The sequence below is a fragment of the Pangasianodon hypophthalmus genome, chromosome 14 (assembly GCF_027358585.1).
Source record: "Pangasianodon hypophthalmus isolate fPanHyp1 chromosome 14, fPanHyp1.pri, whole genome shotgun sequence".
Lineage (NCBI taxonomy): Eukaryota > Metazoa > Chordata > Actinopteri > Siluriformes > Pangasiidae > Pangasianodon > Pangasianodon hypophthalmus.
In genome coordinates, this window is record NC_069723.1 from 10667344 (window position 1) to 10686492 (window position 19149).

The 19149-nt window shown below is 38.3% G+C and overlaps 1 protein-coding gene across 2 annotated transcripts in view; it reads right to left on the minus strand.

The window, feature by feature from the left end:
* usp32 (ubiquitin specific peptidase 32) overlaps positions 1–11401 on the minus strand; it is a 42489-nt gene extending 31088 nt beyond the window's left edge. For both annotated transcript variants that reach the window (XM_034310715.2, XM_053239645.1), the window contains exons 1-2: positions 11184–11401; positions 1380–1507 (exon numbers count right to left, since the gene is read on the minus strand). In XM_034310715.2, coding sequence (XP_034166606.1) covers positions 1380–1507; positions 11184–11241 — 186 coding nt within the window. In that variant the 5' untranslated portion in view covers positions 11242–11401. The remainder of the gene's footprint in view (positions 1–1379; positions 1508–11183) is intronic.
* Between the last annotated feature and the right edge of the window lie 7748 nt (positions 11402–19149).

Sequence of the window (19149 nt, forward strand, 5' to 3'; positions counted from 1 at the left end):
TGTGCATTTTTATCTTAAAATTGACCAAATAATCGAAATTCGAATTTTAATTTGACAGCCCTAGAGCAGACGAGAGGACAGAAGTGGCGCAAATGGCTAAAATGTTGGTGACATTCATTCTTACGTAAACAAACACACATGTAAAGATAATGGGCAATATCGAGGTCAGTAAAAAATGATCACGGTCATGTCCATATATTGTACGATAAGTCAATACCGTAATTATCGTGACGTTATTTGTCCTGGAAGCTTCATATGTGCCTGCAGCTCCTGCCTGCATAAGAGTAAAAATGAGAGTAATGATGCTCCCAGGACTTTGGTGATGCACGCTTCGACCCAGAGGTATGGCAAAACGAGGCTACGAGTATGGTGCAAACATTTTTAGAGGCAGTTTTAGAGGCAAAATCATGTTCTAGCCATGTTCCTGTCAAGTGTGCATATAACACTGTAATTTGTCATTTCTTTGATTTAAGATGCAAGGGTTATTCTATGCTATGAGACAGTTTAGGCATCAAGGCTTGGATACACCTTATGTTTGGTCAGCAAATTCTAAAAAGGAAGTAAAAGTCCATCTAAACAATAGTGATGTGAATCCCACTCTGCATTTTTTTTCCCTGTTGAACTAAAAACAATGGCAAATCAATGCATCATGCAGGGTGCCTGTAGCTGGCTAGCAACATGACCAACCATGCAGCAGTTTCAGATCTAATTACCAGCTTCTGGGCATTAAGGGATGCAATTTGAAAGCTGAGCATTAGAGATATGAAAGCCTTTCGTCACGGAAAACCGAGTGCTCGCTGTAGTCCTAATGAGGAACATCATTAACTTGCAGATGGCTGTTCAAAGCAACTTTGGGGGGAAAATACAGGATCTTAAAAACCAGAATGATTTTGATTCCAACTTTCTATCTGAGGCATGTCTGCATGGCAAATGCAACACGAACATCATGACCCATTTCACGGTCAGATATGATACATAAATGAATGGGATAAGCAAAAATGAGTGCCACTCAGTGCCATAGTGAAGACAGCGTTAGAATACCATCTTTCCAGATCTGCAGATGTGGGGTCTATTCTTTCTTAATCACTGAACTGAACTAAAAAAACTGAACGATGTATTTTGTTGTTGATGAGGGCTAAACCATGGAAAGGAACAGTACCATTAGACAGAATCATGGGTAGAATACTTTGCTAAAGGGCATGATGACTCAGGCAGGAAGTTTGTTATTGACAAAAACATTTACAGCAGTGACAAACCAGAAAGTGGTAGGCTGGCTCTGGGACTGAAAAGAACAAGTAGGCTGGAAAGTAGGTTCATTTTTGGTGATAGATGTGGTAAGCACAGAGAGAGCTATGATTGCGTGTCAGAGCTTGGGTTACCTCCGCAACCTTTGGGGGAACGCCATCTCCCAGCACCTCTTTGTAGAAGCACTGTTGGGTCATGTAGGCGGACAGGCCGCTGGTCCTCTTAAAGGCATCTTTCAGCCGCTTGAGCTCCACATCAGTAACTGTGAACAAACAGACACGTACATTTTGAAGTGTTTCATCTTTCTGGTATGAATAAAAAACAAGAATGTAAAACTTGGACAATGGTGACTCCGGGTTTTTTTTTCACCATTTCTGATGTGAATAGTAATAAAGTTGCAATTATTTTCTCCTCATCCATAATGCTTTGATAAAGCCTATATCATGTGTTCACCATGCCAACCTGATTTCATTAAAACCTATTATTAAATGTGGAGAGGTATTAATAGGCTTACTTTTTCTTTCCAGTTAAGACAACAATGATACCACACTAGGTCTGACTTTGAAAACGCAAACTGCTGAAAGGTCAGTGCTATCAGCATGGTGTTCTGAAGGCTCAGAGTTATGAGGACAGGCATAAGCTGGAGTCAGCAATTTTGTCTTAATTGCACAAGCATACATGCACACACACACACACACACACACTCACAGACAACCTTTTACAGCTCTTGATGTCAGTATTCAAACGACACATTCACAGGAGCCCATAACTGTTCACTCCAAGACTCTTACTGAAGTACAAAGTGTTCACCTAATCGTCGGGAGACTGCGATTTTGAATCCTGATGATGCCACAGCCACCCACGGCCGGGAATCTAGGGAGCAAAACAGGCCATGCACTCTGGGTGGCAGGGCTGGGCAATACTGTCCAAAAAAACAAAAAAAAAAAATCTTTTTTTTTTTTTTTTTTCAACTTTATGAACTATTCTCGACTAGGACATCAAATTTTTTTTTTTGTTCTTAGATAATGCAACTGAAAAATTATGTAATTTATTTATAAATGTTTTATTTATTAGAATGGACTTTGGAAAAATAGTAACAGCACCATCTATAGCAAACAGTGCACACAATGGTTCTTTTAAATAAAAGATATTTTTAAAAAAACATTATTTGCACTATTTGCTATAGAACACTTAGTGAACTCTTCTTTCTCGACAGAGTAAATGGGGACCATGTCTTCCGTGACATGAAATGCCACTGCAACTGAGAAGTCAGCTTGGGGTATTCTTCTCAAATCCGAGCTCCTTCCCCGTTTATGGAGTGACGTCAAATCAACATGGTGGTGCACAGCATCAGAAATAAACAAAATAAAACTTCTCACCTTTAAATGAGTTATACTGTATGTACAAGTATTAGCTCTGGATTAATCAACATACAGTCATACTCGTTTGTTAAATCTAAAACACTGACTATAATGAGAAAATGGGGAACAAAAGGGAATCACAGACTGCATCATGCAAGGCGTGGGATTATAAATGTAATCACGCCTTCCTGATAGCAGTGTAATGGACTTTCCACTGTACAACTTATCTGAAAACAGAGTAGGCTAAAGTGAGTTGAGAATGTTTGGAAAGAAGAACGTCTTGGTGCTAAATGTGCAAAATCCTAAATGATGGCGATGCTGAGCATTAAAGAAGCATTAAAAAGATCCCCCTCAATCCCAACAGAATAGCTCACATTTCTCACATCCCTAACCAACCTGCGCGATATATGCTGTAGAAGAGCCCCTGAACTGCTAGTATGCTCATTCTAGAGCAGCTGTGGTATTTTCCAGTTAAATGAGCAGCAAAAAGATTCTGTGTCTGATGCTGTGAAGGCTGCTGTTCTCGCCCGACCTGGACAAGACAAGCCTTGGAATTTAACAAGAAGCTGAACAAGAGGAAATCATATCCTGTCATATTCTTACTCACTGTACCCTAACTTTCCAGAGGAAGAAAAACAGAAGGATGCACTGAGCCATAGTCATGTCTGAGCCAACCACTGGAGCTGCAGTCTGCCTCAAGAGATAAAGTGAGTACACCCGTACTGAAAACTGTACTGTACCGTACTCAAGACTGTACAGCAACATCCGCTTAATCATAAAACACCATTTATTACTGACAAGAAGCTTGATCCACTCAGTGATCATGGTTAATAATCATCTCCTCCCTGCCAAACATTAACTATCTTTTATGACAGGAATGTGGGTATATTTTGTGCAATAGTGGCATGAGGCAATGAAATATTCATGAATTTAAAGCAGAGGAGGGAATAAAAAGCCTGTGAGCTTATAAAAATGGCTCAGGGTCAATCAAGGGCTACAAAGATACCAAGTATATCCACACACATCTCCCATTTCAAAGCTCTGAAGCCACAGATCAGTTCTGTCAGCTAAAGAAAGAGAGGCAGCAGGTCCTTAAAATACATACACGCACATTATGAGGAAGCCATTTTCTAGTCAGGCAGGTCTACTTAGAGTTGTAAATATTACTGCACCTGCTATGAAAGAATTACATTTTAATTTAAAAGCATGACATCTGATTATTTGGGATAAAAACATCATCAAGTGGATCCTATTCTTCTTATTATTAATATAACCATGTAGAACCGTGAAGGCACAAAGGTTGCCTTTGCATTCACACAGAAAAAAAAACCAGTCACACTGTGAGGGTGTGAGGGAATTGTCGCACTTCTCAAGTCATTAAGGGTCAATTAAATAGTTTGCTCTGGCAAATTTCCAGGCTGTGCTGTGAGGAAACGCTTAAGTGCTAAGCAAATCATGAGACTAGTTTCCATGACAGATTATTCAGAGACTGAGAGACTGCTGCTACTTCAGTATGCATGAAGAAAAGAAAAAAAAAAAAAAAAAAAAAAAAAAAAAAAAAAAAAAAAAACAACAACTCAAGTGAGAGTCTCAGTAAATTGAAGTAAAAGAATAATTTCTGTGTCTGATCACTCCCTGGGTGTACAGAAGAAACTCATCATATACAAGTTAAACATCAGAGCCCAAAGTCAAAGGAACATCTGAATAAAAGAGATGAGCTGAAGTGTCTGCCCTGTCTACAATATTATTAATGAGCAATAACACAATACGCTAAACAGAGAGCTTGACATAAAAACCTTAGAACTGAAGCACTAATGACAACTGCCTTATTCATCTTGCTGAAGAGAACATTACTAAAATATTAGTCTTGTCCATAATCCTTTAAAGATTATGCCTAATTAGGCTCACATGGAACACTGGAGCGGAGTGTAGCTTGTTAACGTGCTGGAGAAAGTGAGAAGAAAATGTAAAAAGGTTTCCCACTGGGGCCTCGGATGACATTTCGTCACTTTGAAATGACAGCCACAGCAACACACCCACATAAACTAACTACAGCCTTTTCTGTCTCTTTGATTTCCTCTGCTTCCTTCCAGTATCAAAGATTTCCAGTATGGTAGGCAGAAAGCTAAACCCATAATATTCAGGATTATTTCTTTGACTTGAGCCTTCAGGATGTTTCACATTTACGGTTAAACTAATTCCAGCTCTCTCCTACCTCTCTCAGAAACGCACGCGACCTACTTTCCCAATATTCCAGGCTCCTAAAATGTAGGACTGTAAGTAGAACCTGTAATTCCATGTTCAGCTCAAATTACACGCATGTTACATGAAGAAACATGAACTAGGATCCAGTACTTGTAGCCTAACTACGTTCAGACAGTGAATGTGAAATTTCCCAGGGCTTTCACGCTCTTTTTGTGTTCATATGCATTCATGGTACAGTGAGAACCAGCATACAATGAAGTGGTAAAGGTGCCGTGGGAGGAGAGATGATGTACAGTTACAAAAAGATGGTGTATCATATTGTAACACACGGACACGCTGTAGCTCACCAGAGAGACCGCATTATCAGCTGTCTTACCAACAGCACAGCGGAGACACTGCAGGCTTACAAACCTCCTACAAGTGTGGGATACTGTCACTCCAAGTAAACAGCAAACACTGATATTCATGAAAATGAAAAGCTCTGTAAAAAGAAATAATCTAAAAACCAACACAATTCATGACCTTGTATTCCTGGGTCTATCTAGGTGAAGTTTTGAGATATGGGACATCAACTTTTCACATTCCATTCACAAACCTCTAAATCTGCCTACATTTGTTGTTCAACAAGGCCTAGATATCAAAGTTACATGATCAAAATATTGAGACCATTAGAACGTAGATTTTGAACACTTACCAAAAACAGAAAGATCCTTATTATTCTGTAAGATCAAACACAGAATGGTTCCATATATTTGCTTGTCATTAAGAGATTACTTAAAATAAAAAAAATATTCTGTTTTCTCCTCTGATATCCCATCCAGCATTTTCTGCTGATGTCTTTTAAAAATCATATTTTAAGATGCTTAATCTTAAGTCGGAGTGAATCCAGACCCTATCCTGGGAACACTGGGCATGAGGTGGGAATACATCCTGAGCACTGTGCACACACACATTCACACCTAGGAGCAATTTGGAGTCACCAGTCCAGCTACTGGCATGATTTTGAAGTAAACCCAAGTGACCACGGGGAGAATGTTCGAAAGTCTGCACAGAGAGTTAAGCCTAGCTAATGCTGATAATATTTAACGCCAATATTTGCTGAAGTTAGCTACACTTAGTGATGGTGTAGCTAACTTAGTGATGTTTGTGTATGAGCAAAATAATCAATTGCCCCAAACTGAATCAAAGTTTCGAAACCAGGGCTTCTAAATCACGTGACCTGTTGTATATAAATCAGGCCAGTATCAGGATGGCTCAAATATGCAACCTAAAAAATTATGCATCACTAGACTTAATTAGTAATTAAATAAACCAAACACTTTAACCATCCACCAAAAAAAAAAAAAAAAAAGAAAAAGAAAAAGGTTGGCAATGTATTCCAATGCTTCATTAAGTTCACTCTCCTTAGATGTCGTGTCTGTAAAAATGAAAATAGAATGAATTAAATAAGTAACTAACATTACAGCAGTGCCACGGTGAAGGAACACTCTGTGTGATGACCAAAACTAGGATGACGATCTAATAACATTAACCTTCCTCAATCTAATTGATCAAATATTACCTTGTGATGTAGAACCAGAAAGCAGGTGGTGCAATGATGTGCCCTCCTCATGTGAAGCACTGGTGCTGTGTTATTAAAGATATGGTTTGCTCACAAATGTCACACTTCACTTTACACTGGCTGAATGGTGGAATAAGGCTGTCTAACAACTGAGCAACATCTTTTACCACTTATCTATGCCATTTCCAAATGCATTATATCTGTCGTTATCAACAGTAAACACAGCCATCCTCGTACAGTTAAGGATCAATACAAAAACTGTGGCTTTTAGACGTATTTCCAACACACGCACACAGAAAAGCGTGCATTCTCGCTCGGGCACGCTCGCACGGGCACGCTCGCACGGGCACGCTCGCACGGGCACGCTCGCACGGGCACGCTCGCACGGGCACGCTCGCACACTTTTCCAAATGGTAGTATATTTACTAAAATGAACAGTTTGCTTTTATTTTCGTATAATGGATATTAGCTAATTGATTCAACAGATTATTTTCCCTAAGGTTACAAGAGTTCGAACGGAATAGAAGCAATCAAGACTGCTCTCTAATTTCTAACATTAGCTACAACATACGCTTTCTGCTGTGAATTACTAATGTGCAGAACTTTTACACATTGCTCATAGTAAGACCAGCAAGTATGGCAGATGAAGACCAAGATCAAGACGTTTTGTACGCATACTTTTTATTACTCTCATTAACCAGTGTAAAACATTTAAAGATAAGAATTTCATTTTTCTCCAGCTCTGCATACTGAGCCTAAATGTCTAAATAGAATCTGGATAATGATTGACCACGACTGTCTTACACGTTCATCCAAGATGATTAGTGGCTAGCTGTTAAAGGTTCATCTGAGAGTGTGTACATAAATATTGCACCAAAAATTGCAACATAAATGAATAAATACCCCCAATGATGAAGTGCTCATGTGGTTAATACATTTTCGACTGACATGCAAGACGGCACTGTACAATACTGAGGTAAAATATTGTTACTGGTCAAAGATATTAAGAAAATCCTGTGACTAAAGTTTTCTGGAAAGCAACATCCAAGACAGCTGTATTGTCATGAAGCCATAATTATTATCTACCAGATTAATGATATTAGCTTACAACAAGCAAGAAGAAGTATGTTAAGTATATTTAAGTATATTAAATGCTTAATCCTCCTCCTTCCAAACAGTGACAAAGGACACATAACACCTAACACAGCAGAAAACCGAAAGTCGAAGTAAGAAGGATGAGGACAAGCAGGCGTGTTGAGGAAGTAGGGGACAGTGTACAGCAAAGCAGTCATCACGTCACTCTGACGATAATGTAAATCTCTGAGAGCAAGTGACAAATAGGATTCAAATCAATTCAAACCAACATCAGCACACTGCTCATTCAAGGTGTGGGCTAGTGGGATACACCTGTCCTCTGGACTGCAAACGTCAGACCAATACCCACCTCTGCTGATACTAACCACATCTCTGACACAAGATCTCCAGGTGCACAGTTATACCATCTCTATGTCCTGTATGCCTTCTCCACAAAATTTACATCAGACCTTACTGAATCCCGCAAACATAGAGGAACAGGGTTAGGTCATACAGGGCTCAATGCAAATGTGTTTCGGTCTGGGAAAATATGTCGGATTTTTCCATATCATTCTGGAAAATGACAAAAACAAAAGTTTAAGAACCCATAAATATATTTCAACTAAATGATATGGAAATGTAATACTTACTTTTTAACCTTCACTGCGCTATCTTCCTTCAACGATCACATTGCATAAGGAGCCAGTTTAACAAGTGCAGTCAGGCTGTCTGAAGATGTCTAAAGCTTGTTAGCTAAGTGTGATTTCTTCACACAGTGAACATCATGCTTGGATGATTTTTTTTTTAATAGCTACATGTCATAGCAAAAAGGACATGAGCCTAAGCAATTCAGTTTATAATCAAAATCTTTAAATGTGATTTTCTCCCTTTTCACCTATTTGACTGATCGTTATCGGGTTGTAGATCTACGTGGTGACTTCTCAACGCATACTAAGGTAAAGTCTGGTGTACTTTGGTGGTCACTGCACTGGCTCCCAGTCAAATTTCGCATTGATTATAAAATACTGCTATTGACCTATAAAGCACTGAATGGTTTCGCGTCACAGCACCTGAGTGAACTTTTGGTCTTTTATGATTCGCCACGCCTACATCGATCAAAAGGTGCAGGCTATTTATTGGTACCTTGAATAGTGAAGGCTACAGCAGGGGGCAGAGCTTTCTCTTACAAAGCCCCACAGTTATGGAACAGCCTTCCAATTAGTGTTCGGGACTCAGACACCATCTCAGTGTTTAAGTCTAGGCTGAAAACATATTTGTTTAATCAAGCCTTTTGTGAATAGTTTTTTTTCTTAGGTAAAGGAGTAGATCTGGAGGGTTCACAGGCATAGAGTGTTGTGGTGAATTGGGACATTTGGATGCTGTTGCCACCCTACTCTCATGCATTCACTCAAGTTTGTTGACGGTGGAGTGGCGATTTATCTCCCAGGGCGCCCTCACGTCTGTGTTACCTTCTGGCTCTCTCTTTTAGTTATGCTGTCATAGCTAGTCTTGCCGGAGTCCCGGCTTGCACTGTGCGCACAAAGTACATTGTCCTTAACCATTACGTGACAATTAGCATACCTAATAATCGCTCTCTCTCTCAAGCTACACATGCTAGACCGGTGATCCTGACCCCGTCTGTTCTCCAGACCTGCCTGATCCATACTGATCCCTACTTCTGGTTGGAGTTCTCATCACTTAGACAACACTTGCTGCTGCTGAGGATGGCCCCATATGGACAGCCTAAAGATACATGAGCTTACTGAGGATGGTACCACTTAAAAACCACAAAGATGGCTTAGGACTTCAATTGATATAATACTGTTAGGACTGCAGTTGCCACGAACAGTTTTGCATTCACGTCTCCATCAGTGAACAGTTGATAACTTCAACAAAAGACTTCAGTTTTGATCATGTAGGAGACAGTTATAGAAGGGAATTATTTATAATCGCACTATCCATTGTCACCCAGATAAGGATGGGTTCCCTTTTGAGTCTGGTTCCTCTCAAGGTTTCTTCTTCATATTGTCTCAGGGAGTTTTTCCTTGCCACCGTTGCCTCTCGCTTGCACATCAGGGATAAATTTATAAATTTAAAATGTACTAATTTCTGTAAAATTTACATATTTTTGTCAAGCTACTTGGTGACAATGTCCATTGTTAAAAGCACTATACAAATAAAAACTGAATTGAATCCTCTGAAATATTTTGTGACTGTTATGTTCACGGACATCATACAGATCTTGAATATGAACACATTACACAAATTATCTTAAAGCTCATCCCCATTACACCAGTGACACTTTATATTACTTGCTAACAGAAGCTTGTGGAGTCAACTCAGTTTCTAAGATCAGGGTTCTCAGACTTTTTGCAGCCAGGGACCCTTTCCAGAGTAAAAGAATTTCAATGGACACCCTTATAATCATGGCGGATATTTAATTTTAAGCACATTATTACAAATATGTACCATTATATCAATTTTAGAGCTATTAGAGCTTTTTATTGTTGAACTTGCCACTGCAGAAATTGCCAGATATAGATCGGAAACATTCGGAAAGCTAAACTTTTTGGTTTTATTAAAATTGAAAAAAAAGATAAACGCTACCTCAATAACCACAATATGTCAGAAAGGTGTACTGTGATATAATTTAAAATGATATTGATATTATATTGTCTTATCACCCAGCCCTGGTTAACAGTAATCTCCACTACCATCAAAACAATCGAGGACCCCTGGGGACATCATGGACCTCTTGTGGAACCCAGACCCCACATGGAGAAGCATGGCATGAGAGGATGTGGATCAGTATTGGCCATCGTCTGATACTCAAAGCTCTATTGTCCATACCGCAGTGAATTTTTAGAAATGGGATCACTCCATGCCAACATTAAGGGTGTTATTACAGAAAACAACAGTGACAACCAGTCCTTGTCAAGGACCGAGGTGGTCACCCAAACGTTTCATGAAATGTCAAACATGGAGCCTTTGCTGCTAGTAGAAAAACAAAAACAAAACAACAATCACATGCACTCAGGTTTAATCACAAGGCTTACACTGCACACTACTGATGACTAAGTGTCATCCTGATTAATTAATGACTGTGGATCAGAGGCACTTGCATGATCTGTGCCCGAGTCAGAGGAGTTCAGATGACAACCAGGTACAGTGTAGTGAAACAAGCTGGGATTATAAACACAGGATCATTTAAAGAGGAGTCTGGGTGAATGAGGAAACACAGACACAGCACTGCTGACATGTGATCATGTAGAGGAGTGTTGTTTTACAACAATGTGCATTTTATCTGGAAAAGAGTTCATCTAGATGGCAGATATTTAACGCAGAGTAGACTCTGGTTGAACTGAACCTTCAGTCAGTGGTCATTCAGCAAAGCTACTCAAAACACAAAACAGAAAGTGGACACACGAGTCTTCTAACAACATTGCGTTTTTTCTTCTTTCTTCTTGTTTTTTTTTTTTTTTTAATAAAGCCGCACACCAAAACAGAGACTGTCCCTTTGCCACACCAGTAACAACCCATACCGCTAGCCAGCTCCATTCTCTGTGAGCTTAAGCGAGGAGTGGTAATTGTTCAACACCTCTGACAATCACCCGTTAAATCTTGTTAGCATAGCGGCGCTGCCCAGAGTTGTCGTCCCAGGCTAGCCGGCTAATGCTAAGCAGGCAGGGGCAGAAGCCTCCGCAATCTGTGATTAATCGCAAAGCGGGAGCGGTTACCTCTTTTGACGGCCTCGTCATAGGAAAGGAAGCCTATCCGCGACTCTTTGGCCCCCATGTTGCCCTCATTTCACTGCAGTGTGTAAGAAATGTCTGGCGCAGGAGTCGGTGCCTGTTGCCTGTCTCTCCGCAGCGCCAGTGTCCGGTCAGGTGTAGCGGGCTCTCAACTGGAGTTTTGTGTTGTTAACGTGTGACGCGCCTCCGCTCCGTGCCGACGCCTCCATCCTGGGTCACGTGATCTCGGCTGATGTCGCAATGCCGCCTGACTCCCTGAGTCAGCGCACTGTGTTAGGTTTTAAATAATGCCTTTTACACCCTACGTAGTGCACTACATGTGTAACAGGAAGCTATTCTGGATACAGCACCTGAAAAATCACCTGATAGTTACTCGGGTCGGTTTTTCCTGTAAGTGTTGTGGATAGAGCACCTGAACCGGAGATACTGTCGGGGTGTAATGGCTTGTTTAGGAAGAAAACTGATAAGCCACTGATAAGCCAAGACTTCAGATTTAGACCAGGACTGTGGTAATACCTGTAGTCGTGTGGTTTCCCAAGAGTGAACCACTGGCTTTACCATAGTAATTACCATAGTAGTTACCTTACTATTCATCTTGTGCAGCCAGGACAGTTCTCCTGTGGAAAAAAATAAAAAATAATAATAATAATAATAATAAAATGTAAATAAAAATAATAATTAAAATTTATTTAAATGTAAATAATAATAATAATAATAATAAAAATTTTTAATACTCCTACTACTACTACTACTAATAATAAATCAGGACACCTTATGATCACACACAGATTTATTAATCAACAGATTTAATAATCCAACAATTAAAATATGAGTCACATTAAACAAATGTGGCACCTTCATAATTATTTATTCAAGCAGTTAAAACCTGATATTCAGGAACTTCCTATACACACAACCCAAACCATTGTGTGAACAATCTAGATTTAAAACGTTTTATATAATACTAACAGCACTTTCCTTTTTCTTTTTTTCTTATTCTACCTATTAATAAGGCAGTTAGGTTCAAGCTGATGTTCAAGTTCAAGCCGTATAATTTATAGCCTCATGCTTATGAAAGTGAATCTTGGAACTCGCAAAGGTTTGTGAAGCATAAACTAGGAGCTGAGGACAAATCCAACCTTTAATAACCTAAAAACAAATATAACATCAACTTAAAACTAACAGTACTTTTCCTTTTTTTTCTTATTCCACTCCCCTTTTAAAAATTGCACTTTGTTTTAAGTTGATGTTATATTTGTTTTTAAGTGATTAAAGGTTTGGATTAAACCCATTCAACTCAAGTGGCCAACTCAGGCATATATCTGTAATAACCATAACACCTCTGATAGTGATTAATTATGATGTCACGTAAAAATCCCGGACCCCCAGTTCATGCTTCATAAACCCCTGATGGTCCCTAGATTCACTTTAATATCCATGAGGCTATAAATTATGGGGCTTCTTCCAAGTCTCAACATAGGACCTAAAAACAAAGTATGGCAGTACAAGAGATACAGTATAATAGAATGAATAGGCTACATAATAGCTGCTTAGAGGACATCGGGGCGGGGGGATTAGGCCTACTTGTTATGTAGCTTAACATCACTGGGGAAGAGGTTGTTCTTGAATCAAAATTTTTTGCTTGGAAATGATCTAAATCATTACCTGAGGGGAACAAATCCTCTCCAGGATGTGACAGTCTAAGATAATCCATCCAGCACATGTGGCGCTACTTTGGATTCCACTGAGGGCATTCAACGTAAAAATAGAAAATCCTCACTGATTGCACAACAGGTGGTGGCTCTGCTTTTTTCCTGATGGTACTGTGTTTCATTATTTTGATAAAATAGCAAAGTGATTCTGGTGAGATATTGCATATTTGAATATTTTCAGGAAATTCAGCGGGCATGGCTCGGTTCAAACCCATATCATTTAATTTAATAAAATGTTTGGAGAGAATGGTGGCATTCAAAGCAGATGTGAAATGTGAACTGGAGGTATGCATAAATGTTTGGTGAATCTTGATGATGTAGTCTGTAGTGCAGGGCCAGTTGGATGACATTTGCGATAAACTAGAGATTGCCATGATAAACAAACTGAAGTGGGTCAGTACATGAAGGAGTACTGGATTTAAGGTAGGTCAGCATCATGTGCTCGAATGGCTTGATAGCCACAGACATTAGGGCAACATTTCTCAAACTGGGGTCCAGCGACCCTCAGGGGTCCATGAAGCATAGCCAGGGCATCTGTAAATTTTTATTTAGGTGCAGCAGTGGAAATTACAACCTACCATTATCAAAGTTATTATATTTAATATTAAGTTTATATTGTAATTATTCTGTTGGACTGATCACTTTAATGAAATGGGTTTAATTCAAAGTTCAATAGCTCAAAAACAAGTAGGACTATAAAACTATAAGTGACAACGTGGACCTAATGTGTTCTGTCAGTGGAAAGTTCAGGAATAGAAACCTCTGTAGCTCATATAAGTAGACAACATATTATTATACACATTTAAATTATGCTCATGAAATTAATCAATGCTGAAATAAATCAGTGCTGAGGAGGTCTGTGGAATTCACAGTTAAAGGGTTTCCTGACTATGAAACATTTAAGAACCTCTGACATACCTTAGGCATAGTGCTTACTTACCTCAACTATGCATATTTAATACTTTGAATAATAACTTTTCTGGTGTTTCATTTTATTAATTAATATGTCATTTGCATATGACTTGTTTTGTTACCATAAGTCAGGGGTTTTCAAACTCTTACCAGAAGCGGACCCTAGACCTCAAAAATCCATAGACTCCCTCAATACAGGTTTATATTTTATGATATGATACATAATCCAACTATTCAAATGTATGGCATATATTTCCATATATATGACAAATGACCCATAGTGATTCAACATGTGTTCACAGTGAGAAGAAAAAGGGAAACAATGGCTGTATGACAACGGTGTTTATACCAAGATTGTATCCAGGTGATATTCACCAGCCCTGGCAACTTATTTCGAAAAGAAAACTCTTCTATTAAAATGAACTAAAACTAAAAAAAAAAAAAAAAAAAAGAAAACATAAAAACTAAATTTAATAACACTTAAAAAAAACAAAAAAAAACTGTTGAGACCTTGCTCATTAAGACTGTTATGGAAGTCTTGTGGATATTATAGATAAACCTGCAATTCTATCTCTTATGGGAATACCCAGAGTTTCCTTTTCTTCTGGCTGTGCATAGCTTGTGTTTTGCTGTTTTATTTAGTTCTTTCTCCACTTGATATAAAATGTATGTACTGTATAACTTAATATTGTGAATCATGATTAACTGTTGAATTAAACTATTCCTTTTTTAAGATGACTCCACTTTAGTTTTTTATTTTTCGCAAAAAAATTTAATTTATTCAATTACACTTTTTGTTCCTTAAAATTCCCAAACATGTTATTTATGGTTATAGGTCATCAGGTAAAAGAGAACTGAGAACAGACAGTGTCTTGGCTTTTGTCATCACTTTCAAGAAACAGTTGACCACTTATTTTGCAATTGTGTTTATTGCAAAGTGGTTTGGATTGACTTTTCAAATTTTGTAAAAAGGAATTTATCCCCAAACGTCTGTATTAGCCGGAATTTTTTAAATTTAAAAAATTGTAAAAATTTTTAAGTCCTTTAAATTAGACTCTTTCCATTATAAAGTATATAATTATTTCATTACTACTTCTTGTAAAATTTTATATTCATAAGTGTAAATTTTCAAAGAAAATACCTTCTTCTTTATTTTCAAGAAAGATTTTGATCAAAATTTAAATTCTTTAAAGAATTCAAATAATCCAATTGCTTGTAAGACTATTTTATGGTGAACCACTTATAAGTTAGTATAATATGCTTTAGTTCATTTCAGAATTTCGTGTACTGTAATCCTCTTGATTCTTCTTCTTTGTTATGCCTCGCAAAAAAAAAAAAAAAAAAAAAAAAAAAAAAAAAGAAGAAAAAAGACACTCTCTTGGCGCCCTCTAGTGGCCTGTGAAGCATTATTCCTGCTGGAACTGATGCAGTCAGTGTTCAGATATGACAGAAGTTAATGTGATTTTCAGTGTCAGCGATAACGTGTGAATTAGTGAACAGTGCAGTTAAAGGTGCAATAGTGGATTTGTTTTCCTTACTAGTACCTGGAAAATATGTAAAACATGATTTAAAAAAGAATTGTTTAAGCAATTGCCTCAGCATAAGTGCATTATGTCCCTGAGAAAAGTTACTCAGTTACGGCCCGTAGTCTTGTTTGTGTTTACTTACATACATTCCAGTGGGTACGGTGGTTTAGTGGTTAGCACAGTCGCCTCGCACCTCCAGGGCTGGGGATTTGAATCCTGCCTCCGCCCTGTGTGCGTGGACTTGCATGTTCTTCGGGGGTTTCCTCCGGGTACTCTGGTTTCCTCCCCCCACTCCAAAGACACAGGTTGTAGGCTGATTGGCATTTCCAAATTGTCTGTGGTGTGTGAATGTGTGTGTGTTTGTGCCCTGTGATGGGTTGGTACCCTGTCCAGGGTGTCCCTCAGCTTACACCCTGAGTCCCCTGGGATAGGCTCCAGGCTACCCCACAACCCTGTGTAGGATAAGCAGTATGAAAATTGGATGGATATACACTCCACACTGCCCCTTCAGTCTTGCTCCATCTTGGTTTGTTCAGAAAAAAACATGGATGAAACTGTGTTAAGAACCCAGCACAGCCAGACATTTCTCCTGTCAGCAAAAAACATGCTGTGCTTCAAAAAAGAAAAACTTACTGACAAGAAACGCAGTAAAAATAGCATAAACACTGGTAGCACTTTTCCAAGAAGAAGTATTTTACTACTGGTGAAGGGGATGAAGCTGGATACAAAATGGCTGCTGGACAGGTATGTAAACCCAATCTGTGTGTTTTACACTGTTTGCATGACCTGTTTTATGTAACGAAACAGTCAAGACAGATTTTTATTACTTAGAGAGCTAAGTAAGGCAATGCTTTGGATGAACCACCTCCATAAACCACCTCTTGGCCATTAAATCAGTATGAGACAAATTTCACATGTTTATAATGTTTGATAAATACTTTGTTTTGGACTAGTTGAATGGCCTAGTGTGCAGCTAATGATGCTAACCTCAGAGCTTTAAAGCTCATGAGAGCTCATTACTTGGAAACAAGGCTAAATGAAAATGCATGCTGGAAAATAGATTTGGGTATTTTCCAAATTTCATGTATATGTTCCATGTGATAATGTATTAACGCTCTCAAAAGTATGACCTTTTATGTAAATACACTGTGTAATATGGAGTTTGACATTTCAGTGCCACTCTTCCCCCAAATATTGTGGGGATAGAGGGCTGCTAATTTTCCACAAATGATTGATTTTATTTATGTAGACTCTTTCTATTTAATTTGCTTATTTGGCTTCTGTTTACCCTGTCTCATTATTTACATTGTCTTGGTTCAAGCAGACTATTTTATTAGTAATATCAGTAAAGTCAAAGTATGATAAGCAACATTCCACATCCAGGATTTCCCAGGATTCCAGGATTCCACTTGTATCCTGCAACCATTTGTCATCAGAAGTCATATAGTTAGTTGAAAGCAGTCCACCTGTGTGCGCCATTCAACTAATGTCCCTAAGTTTGAACACCTTGTGGAGCCACATTAAATACATTATTTAAAAAATTAAATGAATATGGCACAAGTGTGGCTCAGCGTAGAGGACGCTGTCCACCAAAAGTCAGAGAACGGATAAAGAGGGGATTAGATAAGCAACAAAGAGGCCAACTGTAACTCTGAATCAGCTGGAAAAATTTACAAGAAGCTGAATCCTGTTTGCCAAGAGACATGTTGGAGAGTCAGCAAACATGTGGAAAAAGGTTCTCTGGTGTGATGAGACAAAATGAAACTTTTAGGACTTTACACAAAACTCTACATTTTGAGACAAAACTGCTCAGCACCATGATAACACCATCCCCATGGTCAAGCATGGTCATTGTTCTGCCATATTTTTTCCATAAATAATGAATTTAATGGTGCTCCTTGGTTTATTCAAACTTTTTTAAATGAAGAAACCCTGACTGGACTTGTTTCATCCCAGACATATTTCTATAGTTCCTTGGTGTCCATGATGATACTGTTTGTTTTGGTATGTTTTCTACCAAACGCTGGTGCCTTCCAGGAACAGGAGTATTTGTACTGAGATCTGTGAAAACTGGTTGCAACGGAAATAATTTAGGGATTTCAGAGCAATGGGGGTGAATACTTATGCAAGGAACTGTACTGGGGTTTGGTTAGTTAGGGAAAAGTTAAATGTCAGGACTCTTTTTGTAGTATGTTTTTCTTATCATGTCAGTAAACTGAACTTTGTGCAATGGTAAGAAATAAGTAAATTTTATTTATACAGAACATTTGTATATGGCATACAGAAAGAGCGTGAACTGCACTCTTCTGCATACACAAGACCACAGATGCCCACAGTTGGTTAGTGTGACTAACCACATCCCTCCCACCCAGAGAGCATGGCCAATTATCTTCATCTTCAGGTCATGAGCAGTCCTGTGGAATCTTTGGGATTAAATTTTGCAATAATAGGGTGAACGCTATTTTCAGTTGCACCACTTGGGACTTCAAGATCTAACTGATTAAAGGGTCTAAGTGATAAATATAATTAAACCTTGAAATTATGGAAAGCTAGTGAAGAGATGCTAGGAGCAGGTTAATGGATTCCTTTTCTTGTTTTATTGTTCAATTACAATGTGGTCGATTACTTTTATACTGTAACAATATTCCCAAAGCAGTTCACAATTTGCAAACATTTGCTGACCAGTACTACATTTCTCTAGCTGGCTGTCTCAGCCTGACTCCCATCCTGTATGGTTTGGGTGTAAGTGTGGTTCCATCTATAGGAGTGACCCATCTTGACAACCCATCTTGACCAAGTACCTAGAGTACCTCATTCGGTACCATGGAAGTAGAGATACGTACACAATTTATCTAGGTTAGCTAACCTAATTAATCAGATAGCAGCAACACAGCAGGTCTACATTGTATTCACCAAAATTGTTTGTAATAAACATTGCATATTTTGAACATTTTCAATTTTTATAAAATTGCACATAATTATGACCTACTCACAGCAGAAAAATATGGTACAATACACAGAGAGAGAGAGAGAGAGAGAGAGAGAGAGAGAGAGAGAGATACCAATATTGCTTGAACTATACCAAGATTGCTGGATATTTCTATAGGAATATTGCTACCTAACTTGGAAGTTTGGAAGACATCTTGTCTTCCGTTCTGTGTAGATGTGGGGTGTGGGGACATTTTTAAAATATACTTAATATCCATAATTTTGTATGCAGCTAAACCAGTTGGCATCTATGCCTTTTTCATGACTCATTGGCAGAATAAAGTTAACCGTCACAATACGTTAATACAAAAGGAGACAAAAAACATAATACATACACCATACATCATAACAGAGTGCATTAAAAAAATCTAGTACTATAGCTAGCTAGATAGTGAAGTTTAAAAATGAAGATAAGATTCATAAGATTCCAGTAGACTACTAAATATAATTGTGACAAAATACCTACATGCTTAAATAATAATAGTAATTAAACAAAAATAACAAAACCATCTTTTTATTGTTTATTAACATGTTTACTTTAGCTGTGGCTTTAAAAGTTCCATGTAAACTTTTAGCAGTTTATAATCTGGTTACTCCCAAAAGTGAAAAGGGAGAAGATTGCATTTAAAGATTTCATTCTAATTGAGGTGCAGGAGCATCACAGGCATTTTTACAGTCAGTATCCAATTACTAACTGAATTGATTAGGCTTATGTGAAAGTAACAATAGAATGCTACTTAGGAATAAAGCAGACTCCGGGCACTTGCACCCAGTGCTTTTATTTTGAGCATGTGCTATGCACTGTACTTCAGA